Source organism: Poeciliopsis prolifica, unplaced genomic scaffold, assembly GCF_027474105.1.
Source record: "Poeciliopsis prolifica strain line A6 unplaced genomic scaffold, Auburn_PproV2 SCAFFOLD008, whole genome shotgun sequence".
Lineage (NCBI taxonomy): Eukaryota > Metazoa > Chordata > Actinopteri > Cyprinodontiformes > Poeciliidae > Poeciliopsis > Poeciliopsis prolifica.
In genome coordinates this window covers 8,112,535-8,131,827 of record NW_026562383.1, presented here as the reverse complement: position 1 = coordinate 8,131,827, position 19,293 = coordinate 8,112,535, and the positions used below count along the sequence as shown (strand labels likewise).

The following is a 19,293-nucleotide window of genomic DNA, read 5'->3' as shown; positions in this document are numbered from 1 at the left end:
CTCATTATGTGACCCAGCAGACACACACACATACACACACACGTCTAAAGAGGAGAATAAAGGGTGATAGAGTTACTGTAGTGAACAACTGCTGTGTGGTGCAGATGGTGGATGGAGCTTTGCTCCAGGTGCAGCTTCTGTTGAGCCCTGCAGGAGGTACTGAGCTGGGTGCGCCGCCAACCCTCTGGCTCTTACGTCACTTTCACCTGAATCACCTGTTGATCTGCACTGTGCAATGCGAAAAAAACATTCATTTAAAATCAAAAACAGAACATTCAGAAGAAAGTTTTGCTTTATTTTTGTTGATTTGTTTGCATCTGTGGAGTGGATAAGTCACAGAAATATTTGCAGCGAGGCTGAAACACATGTTCCTCGAGTGGAAAAACCTTCAAATTCTTCTCATTTGCAATCAGACTCGTCAGAGAAGTGTTTCATTTTTGTTTTTCTTTCACAAAAAATATGATTAAAAAAATTTAAAAATTATTTTTTTAATTATTGATGATTACTGATGATTAAAAAAGAGAGAGAGAACAAGGTGATTAAGGAAGGGTTTCCCACAACAGGATGCCACAAGATGCAGCATTTTTAGGAAGAGCAATGAAATTCTGTTTTGGTGCTTTTGGATCGATGGCATCACAGCTGATCAGCTGCTGTTAGTAAACAATAAGATGATTATTTTTTTTACACTTTCCCAAGGATTCAACTCACATTCCAGTCTGTCTTGACAACATGCTTGATGCTGTTTGATTCTTTCAAATTGTTCCTTAAATCCATCAGCCAAATGTGACTCCAGTACAAAGCGCCTTTAAAGGGAGGAAGGAATTTGAAAAAACATAGGACTATGCAGGAAACTCAAGTGGATGTCCAATCGGTTGCCTCACACCTTTTGTGACGTCATCAGAGGTCTGTGCTCTGAGAGACGGGCTCAGACCCAAATAACACCACAGCAAGAACGATAGACACCTGATCGCATCATGTTGTTCTATAGATGACAAACTTTGACAAACGTCTACATTGCTTTTGGATTTATTGTCAAAGTTATGTGCAGTTTTTAAACGCGTCTGCAGCGCCGTGACTGAGCTACATTAAGTTCACCTCATCTGCATTAGAGTGAAGGTTAATAAATACATCCAAGCCGCCGGACCACAGTAACGTCCCATTGACAACTTAGTCCTTTGAAACCAAGACCAAACATTAACATATTAACACAGACGTCCTTTTTATGGCGCCTTCCTGTTTCCTTTCAGAGAGGTGGGACTCCTGCTGAGCTCTTTGGGACGATTTCCTGCCGTAATATTCATGATCCTTTCGCTTAAAGGGAGAAGGAAACCCAGACACGTTTTACTGGCAAAATGCCGCCAGCACAGCAACACACTGCTATGAAAAAGCATCTTCCTATCCTGATTGATCTAATTGATGGAATCATAAGTTCTGCTTTCTACCAGAAAATCCTCAAGGACAATTCCCAGCAGTCAGTTTGTGATTTTGAGATTAATCAGACAATTACCCAGAATCCACCTGCCTGACCCCAAACCTGACCGAAACTCAATTCACGCCCTAATCCTGAACCTAATCCCCCCAAAAAAACAATACTTCTTCTTACTGGGCCCCATAAGGAGCAGCGGGTCACCACCACGTCGTTTTTATTGGAAAAAATTTAATTACAAGGTGAGAAATGCCAAAACACACAGAAGTCAAGTTAATTATGTCTCTGAATCAGTTCAGTTCTGCAAAGAAGAGCGGGTCAAAGTTCCTCCACAAGACGTTACCGGTTATCTCAAATGCTGTGGTTAATCCTAACCAACCGGTTTGGATTAGGATTAGGGGCCAATTACTTTATTACATGAGGCCGTGCTGGATTGAAGAGCTTTTAATTAATGCAAGAAATAACCAATAGCAAAATGACCTTCTGTATTCACTCTTTATCAGGTAGTGAAGATTGTAAAACATGAATGAATGAATGAATGAATGGGTGGATGTAAGTAAGTAAGTAAGGAAAGAAGGATGTGAGGAAGGAAGGAAGGTTTAATCTGACCAATAGCGTTTCTCCTCTCTGATGACCTCATCGCCCTCCGCCCCCCCTCCATGTTGTGTGTGTGCTTAGTGATGCAGATGATCCTCAGATCTCTTCCCCTCCCCCGCCGGGCCTTCATTTTCCTCACTCACACAGTCCTTGATGGAGCGGGGCGAGGGCAGAGAGAGGGAGGGGGGAGCGGGCGGAGGTCATTAGTCAGGGGGAATGAAAAGAGAGCAGCCGCCCCAACACACACACACACACACACACACACACACACACACACACACACACACACACACACACACACACACATAGAGCATGTACAGGCCTTATCCATGGGTGACAGCTACATCAGTGTTTGTGATGATGTGACCCCCCTCCCTCCACCACCAACAATGCTCCATTAAGACCCGGCCTGGTGTCAGAGGAGCAGCAGTGAGCAGGTTAGCTCCTCTGCTGCCTCGTTGTGCAGTAAACATGATGGAGAGCCTCCTTTCTACTCGCAGACCGAGATCTGGGAAACAATACGACGCCATCGATCAAATGGAGACCGTTCTCACTGCAGCGAACAGAGAGACAGAACGCAGATCTGGAAATTAACAGATCACATGACATTCATTAAAGCCTAATAATCATTTGGCTCATGTGCTTTTAAGTGTTGAAGGACAATAATCCCATTCAGGTTTCACACGGCACAGGCTTATATTTCTGTTTCAGGCCTGACTGACCCTGTTATGTGTTGTTATTCTGTCCCGACTAACGCAGCCTGACTGTGTCCTCATTTTTTATAATAAAATCTGAAGTCGTGACATTTCTACTAGTAGAATTCAACATGTGTGATTATGGACTGTTAAGGTGAAACGGAGAATAAGTGGGGAAAGTTCAAGGCTTTCCACACTAACTAGACCAGCCTGGACTCCAAAATGGCTTTCTTTAGATGAGGATTTGCTTTCGTACTGTGGAAAAAAAATACTGTAACAAGGAGGGACTCGTGGTCTTTCTGCTCTTCTTTCATCATCCTACTTTTTGGTTTCTTTATATGGGAGGGGGGAAGGGTTCTTTTGGACCTCCACTGGTCTTCTGATAAACTCTCAAGTGGCGTGAATGTTTCTTATTTCCAGTCTCACTGAATCTCTTTTGGGGCTTTTAAAGGGGCAGCTCCTTCAGACTAGCCAGCAGCTATTAGCAAACACCTGCTGCAACTGCACACCAGCTACTTCTCAGTCATCATAATTCATTTTTAACCTTTTAAAAAATTTAGCAGCTGCTTCAATCTTTTTTTTTTTTTCTAAATGCCTCATTATTAAGCAATATTATTATTATGTTGATTGCACTGTTGATATAACCTACTTGAATCTCCAAGTGTTTATATGAAAATATCCACATCCTGTTCTGGAATTTCCCATTTCCTCTTCTTTTTATTGCCGTTGATAACATGCAGTATATTTTTGCCAGTAATGCGATATCAAAATCTAAATATTTACAAGAGTGCTTTGGGTATTATATATACTTCTGTTTGCTCTGAATAAACATAAAAATCATGTCTGCTGAACTCAGACATAATGGTGAAAAAAATATATGAACAAGAATAATAGATATGCAAAGTGTCAGGTGGATGAAGTGGCTGTTTTATGTCTCAATCTTTCAGCATAAATCATCTTTAGCTGAAATGTTGACATTGTAGATTTCAGAAGAAGGAACTGTAATTGAAAAAAAAAATCTGCTTTTTTCTTAGATTTTTAGTTTATTTTTACATTTATCTTTTTATTCTTTGCATTTGGAGGAGAGCCGCCCTGCAGGTCCTTGAACTCATCATATTTGTGCATGTGACATTTCTTTATGATTTATTACTCTGCCTGCTGCATTCAAAGACCCGGTCGTGTGTAATGAACACATTGTCTCAATGAGATTAGCGCCTTCTTCGGCCAGCAGTCCGTCCGTCCGTCCGTCTTTTCGTCCGTCTGTCCGTCCCCTCGTCCATCCATCAGCGCGCTCTCGGCCAGCCAATCGATACCTGATGTCAGGATGAGGTAAGTGATGACTTCAGAGTCATTAAGTGATATGATAGGCGGACACGGTGCCATCAGCAGCCGCAGCTGGAAATGGATGGACCCCAGACACCCTGGCTCGTATTTCACTGGCCCCTCCCTCTCACACACACATTTATACACTCCGCAGACACACACTAGCCCTGTGAGGATCTCCTATCTCCTGCCATAGAAATGGATTTTTCCTCTGCAGACCACACAGGCCTGATTCATATCTCTATTGATTTAGATGAGGAGATGAACTGAATGGGATGAAATGAGATCGGCCCCTGAAATAAATTAGAAATTAATCATATTGATCAGATCCAGATGCACACATGGCAGGAGTTACACATACAGTGCATATTAAGTGTGGCTGCAGCCGTGCGACGCTCCTCCCCGCCTGAGCCGTAATCCGAGATTAAAAACGCAGCGATGCTGCTGAGAGCGCCTTGAGTCTCCTCAAAACGCCGGAGGTCACCACAGGGAAGTCCTGGCGCTTCCTGCAGCTGACCGGTTCAAGGGCAAGATGCTCCCGTCGCATTTTAGCTGTGAAGTTTTCAGATGTGACGGTAAATCAGGAGATGCTCATAAAAACCATAAAACGTTTGGTGTTAGAAGATTACGGCCTGATCTATGGTGTCTGGCAGGTGGAGCTGATTGCAGAAGTATTCATAATTTCTAAGCAATTGCAGATTCTTTCACATTCACAACTTCAGTGTGTTTCAGTGGGACAGAGCGACATAAAATAGCGCACAATTGTATTGTAGAAGAAAGAGGATTCAAGGTTGGATTACTATCCAGATGAAAGACGTTCTGTGAAAGCCTCGGAGGGTTTTTGCAGAACACCAGTGAACAAGAAGTAGCACAGCAGACAGGTCAGGGAGAAAGATGTGGAGAAGTTAAACAATGAAACTTTGAACATCTCATGGAGCACAATCATCTGAAAATGGAAACACTGCAACTCTATCAAAACATGACTGCTCACCTTATGTATTTTGGGGAATACATAAGGTTATAGCACCATCTTGTCACTATGCTTCTGTACATTTCAAACATGCCTCAAAAGAAATTTGACTTCAAAATTTGACACCTTGAAATTGGGCCTCTGTCTCTTTAAGAAGCTCCTGTTCTATCCGATGAGCCTCATTCTGAATGTTATCTCAGCAATGCTTCTCCATTATATCGTTCCACCAGGTGTTTGCTAATTGCTGCTGCTAGTCTGCAGGAGCTGAGTGGAGAAAGCACAAGGGAGGCAGAAACAAAGAACTGACCCAGGATGCCAGAATACAGTACAAACATATCATTTCGTTCCCATTGAAAACATCTGAAGTTCAGAGCCTTTTGAAAGGCATTTTATACCAACTTGTTTAACTGCTTATACATCAAACTGTTGTTCTGCAAACCACATTGTAATCTAGAAAATATAAGCTGTTTGGAAAGAATCCACTTAAATTAGCTTCAAAACCTTTCACATATTTATTTGGGGGATACATACTTATACTCATCTACCAACCCTGAATAGGAGCAGCTAGTTTATTTACTTTGGACCAACATTATCAGCTTTTTCTTCTCTTGCTCTTTCCTTTGGTTTGTTATTTTGTTTGCACTTCCTTTTAATTCCTGTAAAGCACTTTGCACTACCTTTGCCTTTCACCTTTATCTGCAGAATAAGACCCAACCATACTGCAACCTTACATAAACACATTGTTCTTTTATGTCAGACCACTAACAGCTCTAAGTGTTATCCCACCACCTCTCACTACTTCAGCAGCCTTGCTTCTATGCGCTTGCATTATGGTTCCTGTGAGTTTTTTACAACCCCAGTCCAGTAACTGTCTCATAGAGCTGGGTCTCACTGGTAATTCCCATAAGTGAAACTTAAGTGGCGTTTAAGTGCTTTGACTGACATTGAGCTTTCTGTCCCACTGAGACTGGCATAGAAGCAACATTTTAATCACGTCCACAGGAAAAATGCAGAGTGGAGAGAGACACTGCATGCGTCCAATGTGTGGAGTCCAGCCCTCTCTGTTTGGTTGAGGCTGTGTTCACGTTGAAGGATCTGACGGGTTCAAAAACAAACTCAACTGAAGCTGCGTCTCTCACTCTCCTCCTTGTGTTTGATGGTAGATTAAACCACCAGCTACTTACTGGGTAAAGTGCGAGAAAACCCACTTAAAGCAAATGGAGGAAACGCGCGCAAACAGCTTCCAAAGGTGTTGCATTTTTTTGATTCTGCAACACGGCGCCACAAGCTGTTTTTAAGGTTCACGGTCGCTTCAAAGGCTTGAACATGAACTAAAGCAAAAACAAAACAAGTCCTTTTTTTTTCTTTAATCCTTTAGGAAGCTGGGAATGCTTTATATAGATATTAGCTTTATTCCACGTGAACAAATCTAAGTTTACACTTAAAAGCCTTTCTCTGCATCAGCTGAAGGCAAAATAAAGTTACAAAACTCAGGAGGAGCTGAAATGGTCACTCCAAAACACAGACTTCATTGTCTGTCAGTATCTAATCTGGTGGTGCGTTTAGGGACCTTTGGCAGGCCAGTTTGTGGCCACGCTTGTTGATGTATCATAAAGTATCTACATTGTGAAGCGCACCAGTCCTTCCTGCAGCAGCTACCAACCCTGCCGGGGATTACGTTTGTCCCCATTTCTTTTTTCCCTCCGAATGAAAAAGATGGGAGCTGCTGAAAAACAGAGCAGCAAACGCATGAACGTGGGCTCGCTTGTCAGATCCCAGAAAAGTTTTACTGGAGCAACGAAAGACAGACAGGCAGACGTGTTTAACAGAAGATGCTAATTCCTTGAAAATTAGCTGGTGACAGACAGAGCTGTGAACAGGCCGGTAGTCACTTAGTGAACGAACCACATAAAGTCAACAATTAGGTAAACATTAATGAGCATAAAGCAATGAATAACCGGCTCTGTCTCTACAGGACTTTATCCTTAAAATGTAGACTTTTGACTCATGAGCCAAATGAGACAAACAATCTGAGTATTGATACTCTAGAGGTACATTAAACTTTACAGGTGATAAGAATCTCAACATAATGAGGCGGAGCTTGATTGGGAAGCAGCTGTGAACAAACCTGGTAGGTGGTATCCAAATAGCATAAAAACAACTTGAATAATGTGCATTTCCTGTGAAAATGCAGTGTAAATCCTAGAATTGGAATCAGGGCTGGAAGGAGGTTTAGAAAAAGGAAAACAGTGTTTGTACAGCCAGACCAGGATGCAAAGCTAGTTGTTCAGAGTAGCATCATTTTAAATTTATCTTGATCTCTCTTAGCAAACTCATAAACTCTGATGAGCTTCAGACCAACGTTGCAGAAATCAAACCTCACTATTATTAGCATTACGCTAACAGATCACACAGGCCTTTGTCGGTTGTCCTCGCGTCATAAACTAACCCTAAATCTGTCAAGCAGCAGATTTTTCAAATCATCTGAGACTCTGAGGAAACCAGTTAGACATATAGTGGGATTAACAAATAAAATGGACTGAAACTTGTTTAAGAGCTGAGACTGTTTGGGAAGAAACATCGCAGCTTTAACATAAAGGTTCAAGTTTTCAGAAACTCAAACGTTCAACAAAGTACTTAAAAAGGCCTGTTGGTCCTACAAGCTGATTGGCTCCTTTAGCGGCTGAGAAACATGTAGAGAAGGGCTCACTTGTCAATAAACATTTAGACTGTAACAAACAAGAGGATGTGAGGTGTAGCTCCACTATGTTCAGCGTGTTTCTGCAGCAGAGTCGTGCTTATTGGGATCTGCTCGATGCTTTGGATCTCTAGTTTGAGAAAACTTTCTCACGTCGTTTCAAAACACAAATTTGATGACCAGGGTTTCGCCTTTGAATTGTGATCTCAGCTCCAACATGCAAGTGTCCCCGCAAAGGCCCTCGCGTGAGCGTGTGCATGTGAGCGGATTGGTAATTGAATCAGTGGCTCTCGGTGCCACATTTCTGCCATTTGTCTCCCTTGGAAACAGGAGAGAGAGAGACATAAAACCCCCGAGCAAACAAGGGGGACATCTGGACCTGTCTCTTCCTCTCTCCTCCCCCCGCCGCTCCTCCCTCTGACTTGCTCCTCTCGTTTTATCCTGTTCTCGCTGCGCTCTGTCACTCTCTGGGGGCTATCAATCACGGCGGCGATGACTGGGCGTGCGGCTGGCCTGTAGCCGCATCTGCCGACGGCAGATGGCTATCGCTGGAGCCCTGGCCTCTCCATGACAACCGCAGAGAGCAGGAAGTGACACATCCAGCCGAGTGGAGAGAGATTCATCTGGACAGGGGAAACACACACACACACACACACACACACACACATGCACGCACTTATATTCCTATTTTTGTGGTGACCCATGCTGAGCAGATTGCCTTTGCGGTCCCTTAACACTAACCTCTCCTGCTGAAGCTGAATATTAAATCATATTTAATAACCATAAAATGAAATAAAGCTTTTATTTAAACATCAGGGGTACATTATTTGGGTCTCCACCAAACTGGAGCGTTAAACACAAACTCACTGTGTAAGAAAAATGACAAATGCACAAACTATTTTTAGCGGTGGACTAATATATCATTTGTTTTGTTGCTGTCGTTGTTCCTCCAAACAGATTTGGAGCACATTGTTGTTGTGAAAGAAAGACATGGCTGCCCTTTCAATGTTTTTGTTTCAACAACCTCAATTTATTGGGATTTTACGTGGCAATCCAAAAGAAGACGGCGCTCGAGCGAAACCAGAACCTTCATGCAGGACACCGTCTGGGTCTGGAACGCCAATCCAAGAGTGAGGTATGGTGGTGGCAGCGTCATGCTTTGGTGATTTCTTCAGAAAGGGCAGAGATACATCGCTAGAGACTGAAAGATCTTTCTAGCAAGTGTTGTTGAAAATGCACATCATTGATGGTCAATGACTAAATAAATAAGTAAATGTGAGTTTAAAGGGTGTTACTGCTTTTGCTTTATCCCCTGATCTCTGCAGCTCCTCCAGAGTCACCTCGAATTGAACTGGATTGAAACAAAGCTTATTTCACCATTAAACCAACAACCAAGGCATGTTTATGCCACTTTTTTGTTAAAAAAAAAAGGTTGATTTTGTGACTGATTAGGTTATAAAAGCATAATTTATAAAACAAAGAGGAAAGCAAAAGTGTAGAATTGAAACACCTCAATGGTTTCACCTTTTCAATTACCTGCTTTCAATTTAACAACATTCTTCTCGTTACAGAAGTATTTATTTTAAGATGTATTTCTGTGTGGGATCAGCCCGGTGCGCAGTAGGACGCACAGCCTCTCCCCCGAAAGTGATATCTGGATTATCATCAGCGCTGCAGCTTAGTGTTGCACAATAAGGCTGGATATTCACTAATCTGAGCTCATTAATTTACAAGTCAGCTGGCAGAGCAGAGCCTGGCAGAACGCTCTGAAGTGGTGAGCAGTCAAGACAGGCAGAGCGTGTTGACAGAGCTGCTGAAGACTCATCCAACAGTCCCTGCTTAACAATGTGTTTCATCTGACTTTATGCAGAATCAATAGAAATGTTGGGAACCATTTTATTCTTCCAATGAAAAGATTATTGCAGTTTTATGTTACGATTTGCATTCTTGCATGCAGCAACTCGATAAAGGCAGACAGAAATCTGGTAAATCAGACATCGCTCTTCAGATTCCTGGAAGGAGGAATGAGGGTAGGAGACAATAATGCATGCTGTGTGTGTGTGTGTGTGTGTGTGTGTGTGTGTGTGTGTGTGTGTGTGTGTGTGTGTGTGTGTGTGTGTGTGTGTGTGTGTGTGTGGTATGGGGCGGCTGGTAGATTTCACGTCCCACTTCCTCCTGCAAGGCGATCAGGCCAGACGTCTGTCACACACACACGCGCGCACGCACACACACACACACACACACACACACACACACACACACACACACACACTCTGAGTCTCTAAAATCAACACACCTTACATTTCTCCATCCATGTGAAGACACCCGACTGACATATTTAGTCCAGTTTGTTAACTTCGTGACTAAAACATGTCTTTCATTACTTTTACTAATTCACGCAGAAATTGGAAAAAGCAAAAAAAAAAAAAAACGTTTAAGTTAAAACCTAAAATACTAAACTTGTGAACCAAAGCCCAGTTTTTTGCTTTATACTATTGAAGACATGCTTGGGGAGTAAACTTAGTGTATTAGTTTAAAACTAATACACTGTGTGGTGTGTTAGGCAGAAATAGATCAGTATTGACCCATTTAACAACACGCACACGCACACACACACACACACACACACACACACACACACACACACACACACACACACACACACATACACACACACACACACACACTCACACACACACACACACACACACACACACACACACACACACACACACACACACACACACACACATACACAGACTATGAGGTTTGCCTGTCAGTTTGTTGGTTGTCAGTAGCTCCACTGGGAGAAATGCCATCTCTGACAGCCTGGATGGACTGCTACATACATGTCCACACACACACACACACCCGCACCCCCCCCCACACACACACACACACGCACGCACCCACACACACACACAGAGTGATTATTTCACCTCAGCTTCACCTTTGGAGTCACTTGCAGCTCCTGTTTCCTGCAGACGCATCATAAATAAAAACAACCGCAACATCAGCATCAGACCAGATCATTTGGTTTTATTCAAACTCTCTTCACTCAGGCTCGCTCTAAGAATGCTTTGCTTTTGGGGGAATTTTCTGTGGCTAAATTCATTGTGTTTCATCCCACGGCCGACTTTCCTGCGGCGGTCATGAGAATTTGAACTTCTGGAAAGGTCACGTTACGTAATCCTCCAGGCCTGTGCCTTTAAAGCGTGTGGCCGAGCGAATCGCAGGTGGCAGCGCCTTGACGAGGCGCAAGCTCTGCAAACCTCTGGGGTGAAAACAAAAGCCTGACACCTTTTAAATGAACCACTTGTTGCAATTCTTCAACAATTCAGGTCTCCCAGCATCTTAAAGGGACAGCGGCTCATTTAAACACAAATCCTGATTTGAAGAGCCATAAACCAGCAATCAAGACTTCATAAAATAATTAGCAACTGGTGTCGACACTTTTCAATCTGAAAAATAAAGAAAGTGGCCTTGTGCAAAGTGATTCTCCTGCTGTGGTTTATAATAGTCATAGTCTCAAGAAAGTATCTGGATTCTTTATCACCAATAAAAATGATGAAGTGAATAAACCTTTATAGCCACAAACGTTTACTTTATGATGTCCATTACTAATATGACTGAATAATAAAATAAAGAAATTGTCTGGATGGGTCATACTGGCCTTGCGACAGGTTTAGCAACTCGATTCAAATTTTCTACACTCAGGTCCACTGTGGGGAAACGTGACTCCAGGAAACGCCATGTCCCGGCCAGAGGTCGCTCGTTGTTATTTTGGTCTGTTTGAGGGTCAAAATCTGTCATATTCCAAAAGAGATGCTAACTGTCCATACAAAGATCCAACATAAATGAAGAACGAAACGCCACAGCATTCCCACCTCAGAGCCTCAGAGCGAAACGAATCAGTCCAGGACGTATGCAATGCAACGCATCCCAAATTGATTTAAAAAGTTGTCCAGCATTTAACCATCAAATTTGGGAAGGCTCCATTTTTTAAGGGATGTGTGGAAACTCTGATCATCACAGTTTATGCAAATGCTTTCTTTTATGAGCCTTTGAAGACTCCTTTGTGATTTTTCTGTGCAAACGCTGCTGCTGCCTGAGAGGAAAGTAAAGCAGTGTGAAAATCGGTCAGAAAGCTTTACTGAAACTTTACGTTTCGGCTTTTCCTGGGCGAGTTTCACACGGGAAGGCCATTGACGGCGCTCGGCCTTCTACCTGCATGCTATGAACAGTCAGAGCTGGCTGTGTAACCAGACGCCCAAAGCAAACATGGAAGTTTAACGGGTTCACACAATCAGTTCTGCATAAACGTCTCTGACGTTTTCCAGATTTTTCTCATCTTAAGACAATAAAGATCCACTTTTGCTCTCGTCTCTTTCTGAACGAGCCGTTATAACCTTTATACAGAAAACTTTCTATAAGAGGAGGATGAGTTCCTGTGTAAATATGTATGTCAGGCTTCAAGTGGCCAGTGGAGCTTTCACTTTGAGGCCTGACACGCAGGTCGATGTGTCAAAATCAGCTTTTTTATTTCATTTTTTTATTTCGGCAGATCTGAACTTGAAATTGAACTGGAATCAAAAGCAGCTCAGGCTCCACTTCTATTTTTATTGGCTTTTCTCTCGAGCAGCTGGATGTTGGTACGGCTGCAGCCACAATAGCTCAATAATTTACGCTTTTCTGAATCCTTACCAATCGACAAAAAAGCCAAGCAGACAATTGTAGCCGTGAGAGGGAAAACGGTTTTATTTCCTCATCGCAAACAAATTTTCACTCCCTTTCTCTGTCATGCAGAAAACTTATTTGGGCAACGGATGATTTGGAACAAATGCAAATTTAGGAGCTTGTCTATAAACATTTATTGTTTTTAACCGTGCATTATATGGAGCTCTTCTGTGACAGATTTCTAATATACCATTGGGGAATATTACTGAAACATTTTAATTCAGTTCCCTGAAAGTCATGTTAGCCATATTTTCAAGCCACTTGGGGTAAAGATGTCAGAAGATAAATTATTAAATAGAAAGCCGTTTTGTAATAATATACCTTTACATAAGCAAAGATATTCACATTTCAGGCTCAAAATATTTTCCAACACAAAGGCTTGCTCTGTGAATATTTGAAATATCTTAAAAGCCTGAAAGACTTTTTATGACCCTGAAGAAACAGAAAATTTATTGAAATTTATTCACAGTGGCTCTCAAAAGTGTCCCCGCCCTGCAAAAGTGCCGGCTTTGTGGTGTAAAGATGTAACTAATTAATAATAAAAATAAAAATTCCACACGTGCAGCGACGATTACTCTGCACAATTCAACAGGAAAACACATCAGTAAGGTGGGAAAATGTGGAAAAAAGAAAACAAAAAAACAAAAAAGATGCACAGCCTCAGATAATTGAAGCCTATTCCGTTTTCTTTCCAACATGCGTGTGCATGGCATGTATTTCTTTGCTGTAAATAATGAGGCAAAGGCAGAGAGTTGGTTTCCTAGGCGAATATCATGATTCACTTTTATTAAAAGCATCATAGCTACAATTCATCATACATGATGTCTCAAAAAAAAAAAAAAAAAAAAAAAAAAAAGAAAAAAATTACACAAACCAAAATGGAAAAAAAAAAAAAAAAAAAAACAGACAAAAAAAAAAAAAACATTTACATGGTATGTCTGTAAACTTCAAGGCTAGATAAGAATTTTGAGGTAATGCTCTTCAGCTTGCTGGCTAAAAGTAACAAAATGTCCTTTGTCTTCAAGAAAAGTAGCTAAGTAATAAAGGTACCTGATTAACTTTACTCTTTAACACCAGTGCATCAACAGGAAAAGAGTGAGACAAAAAAATTGATTGCAGTACTTATTTTGTCCTCATTTACAGTTCGCTTCTCTACTCATACGACACTTGTGGTTATTCATAAGGGTGAGCGTGTTGGGAAAGTGATGTTGGAACATTCAAAAGCTGCCTCGGTTATTGCTGTCTCAGCGTTAGAGAGGAGAACGAGGATCTTTGTGACCGGTGGGGGGGGAGAGGAGGGAGCTACGGGGGGGCTGGCGTGGGTGGAGGGGGGAGGGGTTGGGGGGCGAGACGAAGACCTCCGACTCACTTCTCTCCCTGGCCGCAGCGCTTGTCGTTTTTAAAATGTACTTTTAAATATTGGAACCGCTTGCAGCACTTTATTCTTCTCAGACACTAGAACTGGCCTTTGAGGGTTGGTGGAGGGTTGGGGGGGGAATAAATTAAGCACCACTTGTGCTTTCAAGTACTTATAAACTTAACTTAGCGAGCAGAGTTGAACTACATGTAGAAACTTTGAGAAGTCCCGTCTCAGTCCTGTGTTGTGGCCAGGCCTGGTGTCAGTGTGTGTGACTAAAGCAAACAGTCTTTAAAGGAGGAGGAGATCGCCACGAGGGGAGCAGCACTTGGTCTGGAACTACCGGGATGTGAGGGAAGATTAAAAAACGACATTTCCGACGGGGGCAGCGACCGGGAAATAACGCAACGACGACCTCTTTCACGAATCGACCAGAAACGCTGCGTCCCTGCTTGGACCGCCGCTCCAAATTCATTCACGAAGGCCCCCCCCCTTCTGAACAGGGGTGGTGGCGGCTGGGTTTTGGCAGCATGAAGCGGACCAATCAGAAGGCCTGACCGGCGGCAGGACCCAGCCCGCCCGGCGACCCCCGGAAAAGACAAAACAAAACCAAAACAAAATGAAAACCACCAAAAACAAGCAGCCGGCTCCAAAAGGAGAGAGACACCAATCGGATGTGGCAGTAGGAAAGACTCCAGACTGGTTTTCAGTGTGGGACTGGGTTTAACAGTATCGACTCAGCGTGCACACAAACAGTCAAAACGAGGAAAAAAAGGGGGAAAAAAACCCAAAACAAACAAACAGGAGAAACAGTCACATGACCTACGAGGGGTTAGTGTGTAGTGGTAGCCTCCTGAACGTGTGTGCTGCTCTTCATCAAGTAAACGCCTGGATGGTGGAGAGACGGAGAGAGTCTGGTTTGATTTCCTCATCAGAGTCTACCTGGTCTGATATGTGAGAACTTAAAACAACATCTGCTCTAAATCAGAGCATCTCTATCGATTCATTTTGCAGCAGCTTTATCAGACAGACAGCAGGATGAGCTGTAATGCTGTTTTTCTTTCTTTTTTCTGGGTTTTTTGTTTTTTTTTTCTTTTTGAGAACTGACGTCAGAAGGAAGCAGCAGGAGCTTCTTCTTCTGGTTTGGATGAGACGCTGCCGGCAACAACATATCAGTCCAGACAAAAGGAGAGGGAGGCATAAATGACTCGAGAGCTGAAAGCAGCAATAATAATATTAATTAGAATAATAGCACTATTGGAAACATGTGGAGTCCTATTTTGTGGAAAAAGAAAACTAAAAAAACAAACAAGAGGTGGGTGCAGAGTTGACGGCGCGCACCGACCGGAGAGAAGGAAACAGTCTTTGAAGGAGAGCCGAGCTCGGCTGAGGATTTTTCCCTGACTACACTATCGATCAGAGAGATTTAACTTAATACAAACACATCTCGTCCTCTCTGACGCGTAGTAAATACACCTGGTTAAACGACAAAAACGTGAAATAGAAAATGTCAACAAAAGGTCAAAGGAAAAACAAAAAGTTTTGTAATAGTTTGGATATTTCTGTTGGAGGCGTGAAAACGTGCAACAGAGGGAGGAAGTGTTCAAGGCCAGTCAGTTTGTTTTTCTTTTTTCACGTTTTCCCGCTTCAGTCACTCGTTCCGTTCTGGGGAGACGCCGCCGACTCCTCCGGCATTCCTCCGCCCGTCGCTCCTTCCTCTTTCTGCTCCGCCGAGTCCGTCTCCTCTCCCTCCTCCTCTTCCTCGTCCTCCTCGTCGTCCGCTGCCTTCCCGTCGTCCCTCTTCTCCCCCTCGCCGTCTCTCGGCGGGTTCGGGGCGGAGGCGCTGTCGCCCAGCGCCCCGGCCATGGCGCTCTGCAGCTCGGCGAGGGAGGCGGTGGGGAAGCCGGGCAGGCTGAGGCCGGCCAGGCCCGGCGGGAGGAACATGGAGGGGTAGAGGAGGCTGGGCGCCATGGTGGACAGCAGGAACGGGTTGAACGCCAGGGAGTTGGCCGACATACCGGCGGCGGCCAGCAGGGCGGCTGTGTCGCCGTTGATGGAGACTTCTGCTGGAGCCTCTGCGGCCGCCATCTTGGGCGCACTGGACGCATCGCCGACGGGTTTCTCCGTTTTTTCTGAAGCAACCTCTCCCTCCATCTTTCTCTTCTTGGTCTTTTTCGCTTCTTCCTCCTCTCCCTCCGCCGCCTCCTCCTCTTCGTCATCTTCCTCTCCCATCTCGTCTCCGTCTTCTCTCGCCTCCTTCTCCCTCTTTGCAGTCTCCTCCCCGTTGCCTCCGTCTCCTTCCGGCGTCCCGTTGGTGTTTCCAGAAGTGGCGTTGGCATTGGAAGCGGCGGTGGCAGCGGCGGCGGCCGCCAGGTTACCTCCAAATATTCCTCCGAGGCTGAACATGTTAGGAATGGCGGCGGCCATATTGGGCAGCCCTCCCATGCCGGGGATCATGAGGGGCAGCATGGAGGCGGCGGCGTTGGCGGCGGACTGTTTGGGGTCAGCAGGCGGCGGGAAGGCCATCAGACCAGCCGCCAGCTGGAGCGACTGAAGGCTTTGGAGAGACGACAGGTCCATCCCTCCGAACAGGCTGCTGAGCAGCAGCGGGTTGATTCCCCCTGCGGGACACAAGCGGAAGTTAAACTGAGCCCAGATCGAATCCGTCTCCGAACGGAGCAGAGCTCTACCTGCAGAGGAAGCGGCTGACGCCAGCGACGCCTGCGCAGCCTGCGCTGCCGCTGCGGCCTGAGCGGCGGCGGCTGCCTTCACTATCTCCGATTTGGGTCGGCGCCCTCGGCGACGAACGCCTTCCTCTCTGACAACAGGCCCGGTCAGAAGGCGGTCAAACATGGCTTCCGGGAGGAAACCCTGAGAGGAGGAGGTCTGTGGTTAGAAGGCGACTTGAGGAAAACGGCGGCAGAGGCGAATCGGAGGAGACACTCACCGACTGTTTGACGATGTCTGTCCAATCAGGAGCGATGGAGAACTCCGGGTTCTCCAATAACCACCTGGGGAGCTCCTTCATTGGTGGAGCCATGGCCCCACCCATCTAAAAACCAGGAAGGAGAAGTGATCAACCAATCATCATCGTGACGAGGCGTTTGTTCCTCAGAACCACAAGCTTTATCATATTGTTTCTTTAATCCACTGCCAACTAGATTCTTTGTAGAACTTTATGTTGGTTGACTCAACTTAAGTACAATCTAACTGCCTAAAGGAAAAACTAAATTTATAGAACTTATGACATACGAAAACTTAACATAAACGGCCCCAAAAGTAACAAATTAATCATTATTTGACTTCTTCGTATTGCTGTATTTTCTCCTGTTGTTTCTAAGACGTGTGTCAAAATGGACGTTTACCTTGCGTCCGTTCCGTCTGTTGACCACTGGGACTCTCTCGTCCCCGGTCAGCGTGTTGATGTCGATCTTGTTGGGGTTTCGACAGCGATGACGCTTCTGCTTGGGCTTGGAGAACTGAGATAACAGCAAGTCCTCGCTCTTCTAGAAAGGAGGACAGAGAGGAGAGGTGTGAAGGACAGCAAAATCAAAGAACAATAAAACGTCAGTGAAACGATGAACAGACAGCACTGTATGAGTAAAGAGCGTTTACTGGTGTGAATCCGGTCATGTCCATGGTGTATGTGGGATTCTGTCTCAGCCACTCTCCCAGGTCTTTGCTGGAGACGGGCGTCTCCTCCTCCTCCAGGCTGCCTGAGGCCAGAGAGCGGGCGTTGGGACTCTGCTCCGGGACGCTGATCGGTCTGTGGGACTGCGGCGCTTCCTGGACCGCCTCCGCTCCTGGAATCTTTGTCCCATCGGAATCATCCTGTGAAGGACGAAGGATTAGTTTAACTCGGCTTGAAGAAACCTGAGCACATAAAACATCTTTAAAAGTGACCTAGTATACTTACTTGAACAGGTCAGGTTTGCTCTATTGGATATGCAAAACAATTGTTAAATCTTTTGCACCACATCATTCTTAGATAATTTTAGTCTGGTATTTTGAGCTCCTTTCAGAATGAGCTCTTTCAGGGCTCTGTCTCTTTAAATCCAAATAAGCTGCCCCCCAACTCAATGTTTACACTGGCACAAAATGGCTGCAAACAGATGCACAATTATACAACTGTACATCTTTGAAAAGCAGAAGTAGAGCCTCCTGCACAACTAACAAGAATGCAAAACGACCGCCTGGTTTGTTTTTAGAAGCAATAGAGACTTGAGATGGACCAATCAGATATTAATATTTGTATCGGTATTGAAAACAATTCTAGATCAGGTATCGGTGACAATGTACTGTGCTTTGTGCTGTGACATCATGCTTTCTTATTCGTTTTACATTATATTTAGATTACATTCCTAATTTAATTTTCTCAGCCATTTGCAAAAAGGTTTGCTGTAAACTTCAGAAATCTTTATTGGTATCGGAAGTGACAGAAGACCCACAGTGGAAGTACAAAAAAAAAGAAAATAAAAACAGGTGAATTGCCCTTTAACTGTTGCACGTACCCCGGCTGCTCTCTTATTGCTCATGAACAGCAGCTCCAGGCCCTCCACATTTTTCCTGCGGCCCCGCCTCCTCTTCGTGATGGGCAGGTCGGCGTCCAACGAACCGTTGGCTCTGTGTCCGGAAGGCGGGACTTGCTGAAGCAAATCCATCTGGGCCTTGAGGGAAGGGTTCGTCATCAAGGCACTGGGGAAGCCGGCCAACGACGGAGAAGCCTTGTGGTGGTGGACGCCCTGATGGAAGAGTTTCTGTAAATCATCATGAAACCGTCTTGCAGCTCGTGGGGAGACTGGACAAGGACTTCCTGTGAGCACCTTCGTGAGGTCAATGGCCTGGTTCTGAGACTCTGTGGCGGCGTGGCTTTCCCTCAGTTGAGCCACCATCTCCATCAGGTTCCGCCTCTTCGCTGCTCTCTCTGCCTCGATCTCGATCTTTTTCCGTCTCCTCCTCCTCTGTCGAGGCACCGTCAGGCTCAAAGCGTCATCCTGGACACAACACTTACGACGCTTAGCGGTCAACAGAAGCAACCTGCCGAACTCAAGGAGTCGTTCGCGTCGGCACTCACATGAACCTGCGGAGACAGCGTTTTGTCTTCGCTCCCGCTGTACGGCGTGTGGATGCCGGCCATCGTCAGCTCGGCCAGGCTCCGTCTCTGCACCGGGCTCTCGCTCACCATGGCCGCCGCGGCTGCGGTCGCTGCAGAGCCGTGACCCGGCAAGAGGTTTCCAGGGAAGTCGAAGACGTGGCGTCTGTTGACGGGCCACTTGCCCTTCAGGACGGCCTCACAGACGTTATCCAGCCTGTTGATCATCACGCGGTCCTGGACGGACAGAGGAGGCGAGTTTGTTGGTTAGAATGTTTCTGACTGCAGGGAGTCAACGTCTTGTTATAATTCTATAAAATATAGAAAAAAAACGTTTTGGCCCCGTTTTTATTTTATTTGGTCAATAATGAACTTAAACAGAATAAAATTTTTAATAA

The 19,293-nt window shown here is 44.8% G+C and overlaps 1 protein-coding gene across 1 annotated transcript in view; it reads right to left on the bottom strand.

Moving 5' to 3' along the window:
* Window positions 1–12,934: 12,934 nt before the first annotated feature.
* chd7 (chromodomain helicase DNA binding protein 7) overlaps window positions 12,935–19,293 on the bottom strand; it is an 84,484-nt gene continuing 78,125 nt past the window's right edge. The window contains exons 34-41 of the mRNA XM_055032572.1: window positions 18,878–19,132; window positions 18,627–18,797; window positions 18,315–18,545; window positions 17,419–17,634; window positions 17,169–17,309; window positions 16,751–16,855; window positions 16,494–16,674; window positions 12,935–16,424 (exon numbers count right to left, since the gene is read on the bottom strand). Coding sequence (XP_054888547.1) covers window positions 15,451–16,424; window positions 16,494–16,674; window positions 16,751–16,855; window positions 17,169–17,309; window positions 17,419–17,634; window positions 18,315–18,545; window positions 18,627–18,797; window positions 18,878–19,132 — 2,274 coding nt within the window. The 3' untranslated portion in view covers window positions 12,935–15,450. The remainder of the gene's footprint in view (window positions 16,425–16,493; window positions 16,675–16,750; window positions 16,856–17,168; window positions 17,310–17,418; window positions 17,635–18,314; window positions 18,546–18,626; window positions 18,798–18,877; window positions 19,133–19,293) is intronic.